This window comes from Glycine soja, chromosome 13 (genome assembly GCF_004193775.1).
Source record: "Glycine soja cultivar W05 chromosome 13, ASM419377v2, whole genome shotgun sequence".
NCBI lineage: Eukaryota > Viridiplantae > Streptophyta > Magnoliopsida > Fabales > Fabaceae > Glycine > Glycine soja.
This window is the reverse complement of record NC_041014.1, coordinates 29,800,733-29,814,341: the sequence shown is the minus strand read 5'-3', so window position 1 is coordinate 29,814,341 and position 13,609 is coordinate 29,800,733. Positions and strand designations below refer to the sequence as shown.

General features: G+C 32.0%; 2 protein-coding genes across 2 annotated transcripts; both read left to right on the top strand.

Annotated features, from left to right (window-relative positions):
• The first annotated feature begins 1,731 nt into the window (after positions 1–1,731).
• On the top strand, positions 1,732–7,484 carry LOC114380807 (5-amino-6-(5-phospho-D-ribitylamino)uracil phosphatase, chloroplastic-like). Its single transcript, XM_028339863.1, has 11 exons — positions 1,732–2,007; positions 2,118–2,237; positions 3,193–3,261; positions 3,393–3,497; positions 3,834–3,888; positions 4,807–4,880; positions 5,029–5,112; positions 5,204–5,344; positions 5,966–6,031; positions 6,725–6,834; positions 7,165–7,484. The coding sequence occupies exons 1-11, from the start codon at positions 1,900–1,902 to the stop codon at positions 7,331–7,333; spliced, it is 1,101 nt and encodes a 366-aa protein (XP_028195664.1). The 5' UTR covers positions 1,732–1,899; the 3' UTR covers positions 7,334–7,484.
• A 1,126-nt stretch (positions 7,485–8,610) lies between these two features.
• Positions 8,611–12,242, top strand: LOC114382726 (uroporphyrinogen decarboxylase-like). The gene is made up of 6 exons (XM_028342313.1): positions 8,611–8,886; positions 9,218–9,339; positions 10,142–10,252; positions 10,368–10,556; positions 11,079–11,204; positions 11,629–12,242. Exons 1-6 carry the CDS (start codon positions 8,787–8,789, stop codon positions 12,142–12,144), a joined length of 1,164 nt encoding a protein of 387 aa, XP_028198114.1. The 5' UTR covers positions 8,611–8,786; the 3' UTR covers positions 12,145–12,242.
• Positions 12,243–13,609: the final 1,367 nt, after the last annotated feature.

The window sequence follows — 13,609 nt, the reverse complement described above, 5'->3', positions numbered from 1 at the left end:
GTAGTTAGACATGCTAGACCTCAATATATCTTAAATTCTGAATTTATCTTTAAGTATTCAAACGCATTATCATCATCTTTATCATTTTTTATTTTAAATCTTTATCTTATCTTTTAATTTAAATTTCTTATCTATTGCTTGCAAATTGAGTTTGTATCAATCTAAATACAAACAAAGTCCCTATGAATTTGACACTCGGACTTCTGAATACTTTACTGTTTGAGACGAATTTGATATATGTGTCAATAAGTTAACAACTCTCATATCACTTATTAGTCGAAATGTCAATTATCATTGAAAAAGTAGGTTTTTTAACGAATTCTTTAAGAAAACTATAGGTTACCTGTTTAACTTGTGGTCAAACCCATTCGACTTAGGTAAAATGGATCGAGTTGAAAAGCAAGCTTTTATATTGATGCCCATAGCTTGCACGAACAACAGGTTATAGGGTGACTTGTGGGTTAAAGTCCAAATGTCTAAGTCTAGATAAAAGTAATCATGAACTAGAGTACTAGTTAAGAGAAACTCAACTATCTACAAATGTTGCTCGATTTGCATAGACAAGAACCAAACTTTGACATATGTTTAAAAATCCTAAGCTACTAGTTACTTGGATTATACCTTGTAGGCCACTTCTAGAGCTGGGCATTTGGGCTCTGGTCCATGGACAACTTGCTTAACCTACAGCCCGCATGGGCTATGGGCTTTTTAGCTTGACCTATTTAACTAGCGGGCTAAACGTTTTTGTCCACGGTCTTTGCGGACCATTTAAAATAAACATGTCTAATTTAATAGTAATATCTGTAGCTCTAATTATTTTTGGGGTGAAAACACAGTGAGCCCGTAAATAAACAAGAGAAGCCCATCTACATGCTTTTTGTTTTGTAGGTTAGACACTTGGGGACATGGGGTTCTTTTCAAGAAAAGAATGGTATATTACGCTGCTGCTGCTCCATTCCATCCTCCATCCTCCTTCTCCTACTCAACTCGCACTCGCAGAGAGCATAATAACTTAATAAGTTAAGATGATATTATGCAGGTGGCATATATTTAACCATCCAATGATTTTATATATTTGCTATATAGGTTTTATTATTCAGTGGCAAGACTTTTTTTTTTTTTTACGTGAGATATTATTTTTTGACGAAAATATGTAAAAATAAAAAATTATTTACGTAAAAGGTGTAATATAAAAATTATTTACATGGTTTTTTTTTCGTCGATTGTATTTACACGGTGAAATGCTAAAAGTAACGTTTAATAGAAAAATAATTTATGACAAAATATTATAAAGATTTAATAATTTAATAACACATTTTTGTAAAAAGAAAATACACAGATATATATTAACAATCAATTTTCTGGAAAAAAATATTCTTCAATATAAAGTATTATATTTTTAATACAAAATTAGACACGGTGGAAAGGTTGTAGTGTAATTTTATAGGAAAAAACTGTATATCTTAAAGTAAGAAAAGAGAAAAGTGTAATGTTTAAATTCTCAGGGTAGGAAAGTGTAAAATATATTTAATGAAAAAATTGAAAATACAATAAATTAATTAAATTTATTTTACAAATTAATCATTCAATAAAGTGAAACGATTTTCATGATTATCCTATTTAGAATATTTGATTATCCAGTGAAGAGCTGAGCTCGTGAGATGTCACGTGACTAGAGAGTAGCAACCACACGCGAGTACTACGCAGCTATGGATCAGAATTACAACTACTAATAATCAAGATTTGCAGATTTGTGAACTCACACACACCAAAGACTGAAACTAAACAAACAAACAAACATCGTCGTCTTCATCGTCATAATCATCTAATTCTTCTTCTTTGTTCAGCTTCCGTAACCGTAACGTTAACGTCGTCGTCATCGTCGTTTATCCCAAAACGATGGACTTCACCACTTTCGCAAATTCCATATCCTATTCTCATGCAATTCCTCCAATACACCCTTATCGCCTTCAACCCTCTCCTTTTCCCCTTCACCTCCCATTTTCGGTACGTAATTCTCTCTCTCTCTCTCTCTCTCTCTCTCTCTCTCTATATATATATATATATTATTTTTGTTATTTCATTTACTGTGAATTTTTTGTTGTTGTAATTTTCAGAATTTAAAGCGTTCGGGTTTGGTTAAGAATCGGCTAATTGCTCGTTGCACTTCTAAGTCCGATGAATTTGGTTCTGTTAATGGGTTGCAATTCACGCCCAATAAGCTTTTTGTGGAGGAGGTATCGCTTCTACTCATTTTCCCTTTTCTCTTTTCGAGTGTTCAATTTCATTTTATTGATTATTTATATATTTTCCAATGTTCTGTATCCAACCGAGGAGATTAGGGGTTTTTCTTTTACGTCCGGCTAAGGGCACCGGTTAAAAAGTGTTCGATACGCACCTTATCAGAAATTTTATTTACTTAATAAGGATTGAGTGATTTTTATGTTTTTGGATATACGGTGTGTTTTAGAAGAGCTTAGTTCAGCTTATGAAAGTGCTTATGACATTCGTATAAACTTATTTTAGTTTATTTTTGTAAGTTTCACACAGAAGTTTAACAAAATGAGTTCATGTTTAGGGTATTTCAAGAAGGTTCATAGTCAAGCTTATGAATGAGCTCTTATGTGATAAGATTATATCAGATAAGGGTTTGTTTGGAAGAGGTTATTTACAACTTAACTAGACTTATTTTATGACAAACACTTGTGCAAGCGTTTGGGAGAGCTTATTAAAATAGCTTATGATACGTCTTTAAAATGTTTTTAGCTGATTTCAATAAGCTATCTAGGATGACTTAGGAAAATAGCTTACAACTTTTGTGAAAACAATTTAATCCAATTTCCTCTTCAATAGTAGAAACAACTTATACATAGTTGCTTATATGATAAGCACTTACTCAATATGCCCTTGATTTAGATGTTTACCTACATGTGCCCTAAGTACATAATATTCATAAACTCTTGTTTGATACAAGTTTATCCAATAAGTACTTGATTAAATTGTTTATCCAAACATGTTTGTAATAAAATAAATTATTTTTTTCAATAACTACTTTTTAACTTTTGTTTTCTTTGCGCAGGTCTTTTTTCTTTACACTTTCCATTTCCCCTCCATATTACAGAATTTTGTTGGAGCAGTGAGTTTATTGATGTAAACTGATTGTAACTCTTCTTATTTGGTGTTTCCTTCCAGGCTATTGGGGCTGAATATGGGGAAGGCTTTGAGACTTTTAGGGCAGATGGACCACTAAAAGTTGATGTGGTAAGGAATTTTTTGTCATCATGGAATTTTCTAGTTTTTCTTTAGAATCAGATGAATTGCCTCTCTGTACTTTTCTGATGCTAGTATACTGTAATTTATGACTGAAGGATGCTAATTCTATTTGAAAATAGGACTATTTGAATGAGAAATTGCAAGATGGTTTTCTTCAGCGCATACGCTATGCTATGAAACCAGATGAAGCTTATGGACTGATCTTCTCTTGGGACAATGTGGTGGTAAGTAATTTTAACTCAAAACTTGTAGGTTTCATTTATTTATTTTCTTTTTCTTCTTATTTTAGTTTTAGGGGTAGAATGAACCATGCTAGATTGTTGTTTTTACTGTTGTATGTTTTCATGTTTTAGAAATGTTAAAAATGATGCTAGTTGAGTTTATGTCTTTTATTGCAATTTCATGGAAGATTTTGTATTGTTCTGGTTGTTAATTACATGTAGGGCTGACTGCTGTGACTGAGTCTTGGGAAAAGAAGTGCATCACCTTATGTTTATGTAATATCATACAACCAGTTCATTTAAACCAATTTCCTGATAAAAGCATGCAATTCATTTCAGGCTGGTACACGAGCTCTAAAAAGGAAGGCATGGGAGCAGCTGGCCTTTGAAGAGGGTATGTTAATTGTTATACTTCATTACTTTGGGGCTTTAGATGGAATAATCTTCAAAGATGTGCTCTTTTAGATGAATGATACAAAATAGAAATAAAAGGACAGGATCTCCATTAAGGAATGAAACAACTCATCAAAAAGTATAACAAATAATCATTCCTTTGTTAAGATATAACATTGATATATGTCTATTTGGGAATACATTTTTTTTTAAAATTAGAATTTAACTTTTTCAACTCATCAATTGTTCAAAATGTTTCCTCTTCATTGTTGGTAGATGATAATGGAAACTTTAGAAGATTTGTTGAAAAGCTTTTTGAAAACGGTAGCGGCATAGCAGTGCGCAGCAGCCATTCTTTTTGAATAATTAATAATATTTTCATCCTAGTTATCATAATTAATAACAGAATCTGTCTTCTGAATTTTGTTTATTTCCTTGACTTATTTATTTTTAATTGTGAATATGTCATGAACTTTGAGCATTTTTTTTTTAATTTTCAAGTATTTATATACATATAGCTTAAATTATCTAATCTATACAAAAAAAGGTTTAATTACTCATTTGGTCTCTTTACTTGCACAATATTTATGCTTAATTCCTTGTATCTAGAAACTACTTGTTTTAGTCTCTACACATACTTTTTAATCTGTTTTAATCTCTGCAGTCCAAAATCCCTAGGACTAAAATAGATTAAAAAGCAGGTGTAGGACTAATACACGTTAAAAAGTGTATGTGTAGGCAAGTAGTTTCTAGGCATAGGAACTAAAATGTAAAGATTGTGTAGGTATAAGGATCAAATGAGTAATTAAACTTAAAAAAACTCAGAATAACAGTCATCCTTCTATGAACTATCCCTCCATTTTGTGATTGGCCACTACATGCTACCATCCAATATTGATAACTATGATATCATATGCAGGAAAGGATATTCCAGAAGAAGGTGATATGCACAAATTACTGTTTTATGCAGGTGCTGATTATGTGTTGCATAAGGTGAGTTTGCCATTTTCTTTTGGTTTGTTGGTTTTACATGGTCATTGAATTATGAAGACATGATTCCTTAAAGATAACATCATCATTAGAAGTCTAAAATGTTGCTCTGAACATTTTTCTTTGCTGATTATCCTTTTTTAATTTGCAGTTTTTTCTCTCAGATAAGGCGGAAAATGAGCTGAATAGGCTAAAGTTAAGGTTTTCTCAGATATATTATGATAATCTTGTCAGAGTAAGTTGTTGTCTTGATTTATTCTGATGGCTATTGTCAAGGGTCCAGAAGAGTAAAACCTGACATTTCTAGCATGTAACTTTGTCTCTAGCTTGAAAAACCAATGGATGGCCTCAATGACTGGTTGGAAGCAGTTTATACAGCTCGCATCCCCTGTGCTGTGGTTTCAAGTCTTGATAGAAGAAATATGTTAGAGGCTTTGGAGCGAATGGGGCTCAGCAAGTATTTCCAGGTTGGTTTTAAGAAGAGTGTACAAGAAATCAATTCATGCCTTCTTTCTCCAATCATGGCATTGAAAAGCATATTGGTACAAATAACAAGTTTTGCTTGAACTTGGGTTGTACTGAAAGACCACCTGATCTTACTTCTTTCTCTAGCTATCATTGCCAATTATAAATACTATGTAGCTTGTTTAATTCGGGTATTGGCTTTGACTGCAGTTTGAGTCACGGTCAATACATTTGGAAAATTCTGTTCACATATTTTAATTAAGAAAATAAAGGAGTTTGTTTATGCTGCAATTTATGATCTAGATCCAATATAGGGAAGATGAATGCTAGTAAGGCACTATTTATTGGGTAAAATCCATGTGGGTCCCAATCCATATTTACTAGTTCTCACTCCGTACTTAGTGTAACTTACATGTGTCATCCGATTATGGAGTGTTGTGCTAGCATTTCTCTTATATAGGGAATTAGGGATACAAAATGGCTTTCCCTACTTTTCGTGGGCAACCCCAATTTGATAACTTGGCCACTTTATGGCTAGACTTCAGCCTAATTTATGTACTAGATATAGTATATGAATTTATACATAACTTCACATGCCCTGAAATTTTCCACTTGATTTGCAGGCAATTGTGACAGAAGAGGATGGAATGGAGTCAATAGCTCATAGATTTCTTTCTGCTGCTGTCAAGGTAGAGTTCCATCCACCTGATTCTATTTTTGATGAAATGTTTCTGGCTTGAAATTATTACTATATTTATTATTGTATTTTAACACTTGTCTTTACAACATGTAGTATAATACTATAATTACACTCATGCAAGTTTCCAGGTCCATCTTTACAAAATTGTAAATACTAACACTGCAGAAATTTGGAAAGTTATAGTAGTAGTCGTCTACCATCTACGGCCAAACATGGACAGCAGCACTGAATTTATATAACTTCTATGTTGTTCAATGCAATGACAAGAGAATCAAATATTTTCTTTAAAGATGTGGGATGAGTGATGTTGTAGTTTTAAAAGGTCGAGATGCTTTTATTTTTTTGGGGTGATATCTTTGTCTAGTATTTTTTTTTATATTAAGATCCTGAAAGCATCTTAGTAAAGCATGGAAAATTTTGGAATAATAGCTGCTGCTAATTGTGTGCTTAGACTGTGTTCACAATCCTTACAAAAAAATGACTGTTCACAATAAATGGCAAAGGCCCAAAGTGAAAATAAAGAGGCGAATGTTTAGATGTGGCATTGATATTATATGTAGGGTTGTTTAGGTTCCACTGGCTAATTACACTGGCTAATTATTCTGCAAGTCTTCCATAATTATTTTCTCATTCTTACAATATTCTGCTATCTTTTGAATTGTTTGCCTATATGCCTTGCCAGTTGGATCGGAAACCTTCCAAGTGTGTGGTTTTTGAAGATGATCCTAGAGGAGTAACTGCTGCGCACAATTGTACAATGATGGCCGTAGCATTAATTGGAGCTCATCCTGCGTGAGTAATCACATTTATGCATAATAATATAAGATGTTGGTATGAAAACAAGATTTTTATGAAACATCTTAGAAATGCATATTTCCATTTTAATGCTTTTCATGTCCAAACACCATTTCCCATGTACACAAGTACATTGAAGTGGATAGAAATCCAACTTGACATATGATTGAGTCAGCTTGTGTGGGTTAACATTAATCCAACGCATTTCCCTTCTATTGAAATGAAAGAGTAATTTCCATTCAGTTAAACACTTGAGTACTTGAAAAAAAAAATTGATGAAATTATTCTTTTTGGCATTTAGAAACTGATTGATGTTGAAACCTGCAGGTATGATTTGGGGCAGGCTGATCTTACCGTTGCTAACTTTAGTGAACTTTCTGTGATCAACTTGCGAAGACTATTTGCTAACAAGGGTTCTTCATTTATGGACTTACAGAAGCAGATCATAGAGAAAACTCCTCCCAAAAGGAAACTTACGATAGACACCATTTTTTAATACATTTTCCTTCCCATCCCCCCCCGCTAAATTTCCTTGTAATTAAATAGTTATGCTGTCGTAATTTTTTTTTTATATATAATAAAAATTGCAATCAGTTCGGTCTGATTTAATCCGTATGTTTTATATCAATTTCTTTTCTTTTCACTTATTACAGTTTTGTCTAAGTTGTATTTGGTCATTTGGATCCCCCCTCCCCCGCGTCTCTGTTTTTATTTAAACCTAATATAGTTTGAAAATGAAATTTGACTGAGATTATTAGAAACAGCATAATGAGGGAGCCAAATCCTTAGTAATGTGTATTTTACCTATATAGATGCTAAATCGTGATATTTAGCATGTTTGGCATATGAATAATTTTGCATCTATAAGCGAAGCTAGTACAATAACTGGTAAAAAAAATGGTCTCACAATTTATTTTTCATCGTGACAGGTTGCATATTCTCACTCCTATACACAAATGACTCGAGTAACAAAAAGAATAAATTGGCAGGAAAAAAGGACTAACCATTCTAGTGACAAAGCGATATATAATAATCCTGTTTGCGAGTACTAGTAATATATTTTTTAACAATTAAAAAACATTTTTTTTACATATTTTAACATATTGTTGATTAAAATTATAAAATTGTTAGTGAAATTATTTAAGTAGTGGGTCACAGTAAATGTGTATTAATAACATTTTTTTATTCCTGTTGTAAAAAAATCATTTTTTAATCCATTTTGTCATTTTAACTTGGTTAAATTTATTTTAGTTTGTCTGAAATTTTCCTTAAATCCTTTTTACTACCTTGAGAGAAAATAACTACTAGGATCGGTCTTGATGAAAATTTAGATAATATATATTTAATGAAAAAAAAAATCGACCCATTATTCAACACGAAATTAACTTTATATTGTTTTTTTTTTCTCAGCTGGTTTTTGAATGGGAAAATAAATTGGATAAGTAGGTTTGAAATTTAATTAATTACATATTTTGTCCATTTATTTTAAACTTTTTTTTACTTATTCAAATTCTGAGACCATTTTTTTGTTGTAGTTTTTTTAAAAAAATAGCTAATAAAAAATATATTAAAAAAACATATTAGAAAATGTATTCCTGCAGTAAAAAATCCTTACCATTTTTCATTTTAATCATTTAACATTTTATTATTAATGCAAACTAGGTGGAACTTGGAACTTGGAACTTGGAAGTGTACTGTCACAAAATTCCATGGAGCAGTTGGTGACATGGCAAAAGCAGAACAGATTAGGGATTGCCATTGGTGAATCCTATTAGTATTGCTGATCTGATTCAATCCCTTATCTTTCCTTCCTTCCCCAATCCATACCCATATCATATCGCATTCTTCAAACTTACTGCATTCAATTTCTCTCTCTCTACAACGCAACACACACACACACACAAAGAGAACTTTTCAGCTTCACGCTTCAATTCAGTTCAATTTTAAACATGCTTTGCGTCAACACTGCCTTCACCTCTTTCTTACCCAGAAAATCAACTTGCGTCTTTTCCTCCAAATCAACCACCCCAATTTCCTGCACCCTCCAAGGTATTATTTTTATTATTAGGGCTTTTACTTTCAGGGCATTTGTTGCCCATTTTCAGTGTTCTTCTCTTGACATCGTGGAGCTCTTAAATTTTTTTGCCCCCGAATTAAATATAATTTTCTTTTTTATTATAGTTTAAAGCCCAGAACTCATAGTTGACGATTTTCATTACTACCATTTTGCCATGAACCTGTTATTGTTTCAATTCGTTGCGTGTTTTTAGTCGTCATTTTTTGGTCAAAGCTCAAAACCCATTCTTCAATTTTATTTCCTAATTAATGAATGAGTTTTTTATTATTTTATATCTGAGTTATTCTGGAAAATCTTGTTCAGGAACAGTTGCAGAGCCAAAATCTACAGCTGCTGCTGAACCGCTTTTGCTAAATGCAGTTCGCGGGATAGATGTTGAAAGACCCCCGGTTTGGCTCATGAGGCAAGCAGGGAGGTACATGAAGGCAGGTTCATGAAGTTATTTCCATTGTAGTTGTAGATGTCAAACTTTATTGTAGGTTTAGGACAGCCTAGTTTGGTATTTTGTGTTGTAATTTTTGTGTATATTGTCTAGAAGTTGCTTTTCTGAACCACTTGCTCTTTTAGCCGGAATGAAAGACCAGAGTTGACTTTGTTTCACATGTGCAGCGGATTGTGTTGCTTTATGAAAATGGAACTGCTTTTGGACTCTGTTGGGGTAAACTTCTCCATAAACACATAAAATGAGAAGGAAAAATTAAATAACGCTCTTTCATAAGCTAAAATTAGCTCATGTATAAGTCAAAATCATCTTTTGGAGAAGCTAAATGAGAAAACTTTTGCAAATTAACTATGCTGTCATAAGCTAATGTTAGTTTAAGGAAGAAGCAGATTTTTTTTTGCTTCTTATTTCCTTCTCCTACAAGTTCTTATGGAGAAATTTATTTAAAAAGGGTTTTGGGGTAAATAGTTGTGTTGTTGTTAACTCTCATTTTTCAGTTTTAATCTTGTCTGAAACCAAACATGGCTAGCAGAATGTTTTACATTTTCCAAAATTACATTCACATCAGAAAATTTTCTAGAGGTTTTTTCAGATGAATTTAGCCCAAGAATTTGTTTGAATTTCCAAGATCCATGCTATTTGCTTCAATTGTAAATTTAAATCCAATGCCTTTCTTGTTATAAATGCAATCAAATGTCAAATTGGCTGTGTTCTTATTCTTCGTGAATTATGAGTTAAGTGTGTTGGTTGAAAATAGATCTAATTTGTCAAGCTTTATTTACCAGAGTTACCAAACCATCTGTGAGAAATATCCTTCATTCCGTGAAAGATCTGAAAATGTTGATCTCGTGGTGGAAATTTCTCTGCAACCGTGGCATGTTTTCAAGCCTGATGGAGTAAGATAACTCTCTGGCACTCATTAATTTATTTATGCTTTTTCATCACACTTTTTGTGTTATGGTTCTGATTTTGTTTCCATTAATAATTTGCTTGATGCTTATTCTGTGACAGGTGATTTTATTCTCAGACATTCTTACCCCACTTTCTGGAATGAATATACCCTTTGATATTGTGAAGGGTAAGGGTCCTGTTATATTTGATCCTATTCACACATCTGCCCAGGTTGATCAAGTGAAGGAGTTTATTCCTGAAGAATCAGTTCCATATGTTGGTGAAGCACTGACAATTTTGAGGAAAGAGGTTAGACTGGTCCTATGTTCTGTTGCATTTCTGCTTTTGTCCTTTTTACACCCCACTTCCTTTTTATAGCAGAAGCATGCCTGTTTAGTCAAGTTCCATAAGACAGGAAATTCTTTGTTTGTTTGACTTAAAAAGAACTCTCTGTATTTTGTGGATGCTCATTGCTTGTGAATCATAGTTGGGGGCTTGTAATAGCATGGAGTGATGGAGAAAAGTTGATTGAAGGCATATCTCATGTGGTACTTGGGGGAACATATAATCTTGAAAACTCGCAGAACTATCTATTTTATTGAACTGTCTACCCTGTAGGTGGCTATTAAGATACTGAGTTAATCTGCCTTTCCTATTTGTATTAAAAAGTTGTTTCATGTACCAGTAAATGTTGGAGCTTCATGGAGACCCCAAGTACCTGACATCTAAATTTCTTTTTATTGTTGCTTTATCATTATTTTCTGTGGCCCAATTGATGTATTATGCCGCTATGTTTTACTATCTTATGGAATTCAGAAGTATTGATTGCAGGTGGATAATAAAGCTGCAGTCCTTGGTTTTGTCGGGGCACCGTTCACTCTGGCATCATATGTGGTTGAAGGTGGTTCATCAAAAAACTTCTCAAAAATAAAGAGATTGGCTTTCTCAGAATCCAAGGTAATCTTCAACCATCTTCCCTTATCATCAGGTAGAAACTTGTTGCTTATTGCATGCAACTTACACGTTCTTATGTTTTAAATATGTTTTTTCAGCATTTTGAAACCTGAAATATACTGATGAGTCCAGATGGTTGCCAACAAATCCTTGAGTTGGTCATTTAGCTAGAAAATTAGTTCTGGTTAAACTGAAAAGAAGTTAGCATGGTTCATATTACCATAGTTGTTTAGATTATTCTTTTGTTTTCTTTTATTTCGTGTGTTACGACAGAGCTTTTACATTGATGGGACAAATTGAATTTTGATATATACACGATTAAAAATCTAGTCTTAGCCGAGAAGGAAGTCATTTGTTAATCAAGTTCTGCACTATTTCTTTAACTCATTACACTTAATTACTTTATGAAACTGTGATTCGTCCACAGATCCTGCACTCGTTACTGCAGAAGTTTACAACATCAATGGCAAGATACATTCAATACCAAGCTGACAATGGAGCTCAAGCTGTTCAGATCTTTGATTCATGGGCAACAGAACTCAGTCCAGTGGATTTTGAAGAATTCAGTTTGCCTTACTTGAAGCAGATCATTGATACTGTGAAGAAAAGTCATCCAGACCTCCCTTTGATCCTCTATGCAAGTGGGTCTGGGGGCTTGCTTGAAAGACTAGCTTTGACAGGTGTGGATGTAGTTAGCTTGGATTGGACGGTTGATATGGCTGACGGTAGGAGGCGACTGGGACCGAATATAGCTGTCCAGGGGAACGTCGACCCTGGTGTTCTTTTTGGTTCAAAAGAGTTCATCACTGATCGGATAACTGATACTGTGAGAAAAGCAGGTAGAGGGAAACATATCTTGAATCTTGGACATGGCATTAAAGTAGGTACGCCTGAGGAGAATGTTGCACATTTTTTTGAGGTTGCTAAATCAATCAGATACTAAGAAGCTAATTATGATTAATTAATTCTTTTGTTTAATTGCACTTTTAGTTTCTTTACTATGATCGATGTTTGGTTTTGATTCTCTAATGCATTTTATCAGTAACTAAATTTCCCATTTTTTCTAATTGAAAAAAAATGTCCCTCGTTAATCTGCCATCTAATTACGAATAAAAGTGAGGGACATGTACAATGATGTATGTACTTTGCACAATACTTTACGGAGTTACCATACTAATGAACTCTCCTGAATTTAGTTTACTTAAATATCACAATATAAACAAAATACTAGTATAAAGTAACATATGTGAATAAATAAAAGTAATCAGTTAATCCATTAAAATGTATTATTTAAAAAGTACCATATCACGTATTTAATTTATAGTTTCCATTATAAAAAAAAGTTATTAGTTTCAAAACTAAAATTGTTAGTAATTGGACTATAAACTAACAGTGGAACTTGATTTTTTTTTTTCAATTTAAATATTAGTTTATTGTTGTAAAAATATAATAAAGGAGAACCAAAATTACAACACTGTCCAAAGTAGAGCAATTGAGCCATCTAAACAAGTATTAAAGGTCGAATCGGTCCCAAGCGAATATGTTGAAAACTGGTCCATCGACAAGTAAATAAATCTATAGCTATGCTTTAGCAAACATAACTCATAAGCTAGCTGAAAGCATAAAGATTTTGTTTGAGAAAATTAACTGAAAAATTAATTTATTAAATTATAAGTGTTTGATAAAATTAATTGTTAAAATAATTGAAAAGTGTAAAATGATTGAAAATTAATAAAATCATGATTTATTTAAAAATAATAAACAAAAAATTAGATAAATATGTTAAAGATAGAAGAGAAGAAAATATAAAAACTTAGAAGGTAACATTTTAAAAAAACGTTAGAAGTTAGTAAAAAAAACTTGTTTATCAAACAAGTAATAAATAATTGAAATGTCTTATCGAACATAGACATAAGTTAAAAGCTAAAAGTTAGGAACTGAAAAGCAGGAAGTTAGTTGATTTAATTAAAAGCGTTTGATAAGACTAACAAATAAATTAACTAATAAATCTCAAATGACTCAAAAAGATATATTTAATATTTCTAATATTTGAATTTCATTTCTAATAACTTATCATCTTAAAAAGTTGGATAATAATTTTTAAATTTTGTTTTATAAAAAATGGTAAAATAAAATTTTCATTTTCCTGGAAAATTAAAATTAAATTAAATTAACTTAATTTATTAGAATTATATTGTTTAAAATCATTTTTTAACATTTAAATACTTTATTAATAATATTATTTAAAACAAAAAAAATTATTTTTTCTTTATAATTTTTCTTAAATATTATTTTTTACTTGTATAATAAGAACTTAAATGTGTATGTCTCTCATTTGCCTAATTACAAAATAATTATAAGACTTGATATGATAAGAATTTCTAATCTTAAGGAGCCATGTAATAATA

Excerpts from the sequence above, each read along its gene's own strand:
- LOC114380807 (XM_028339863.1), top strand. The coding sequence starts at position 1,900 with ATGGACTTCACCACTTTCGCAAATTCCATATCCTATTCTCATGCAATT. Across the intron at positions 2,238-3,192 it reads ATAAGCTTTTTGTGGAGGAG|GCTATTGGGGCTGAATATGG; the intron begins GTATCGCTTCTA and ends GTTTCCTTCCAG. Across the intron at positions 5,345-5,965 it reads GGCTCAGCAAGTATTTCCAG|GCAATTGTGACAGAAGAGGA; the intron begins GTTGGTTTTAAG and ends CTTGATTTGCAG.
- LOC114382726 (XM_028342313.1), top strand. The coding sequence starts at position 8,787 with ATGCTTTGCGTCAACACTGCCTTCACCTCTTTCTTACCCAGAAAATCA. Across the intron at positions 9,340-10,141 it reads AAGCAGGGAGGTACATGAAG|AGTTACCAAACCATCTGTGA; the intron begins GCAGGTTCATGA and ends TTTATTTACCAG. Across the intron at positions 11,205-11,628 it reads TGGCTTTCTCAGAATCCAAG|ATCCTGCACTCGTTACTGCA; the intron begins GTAATCTTCAAC and ends ATTCGTCCACAG.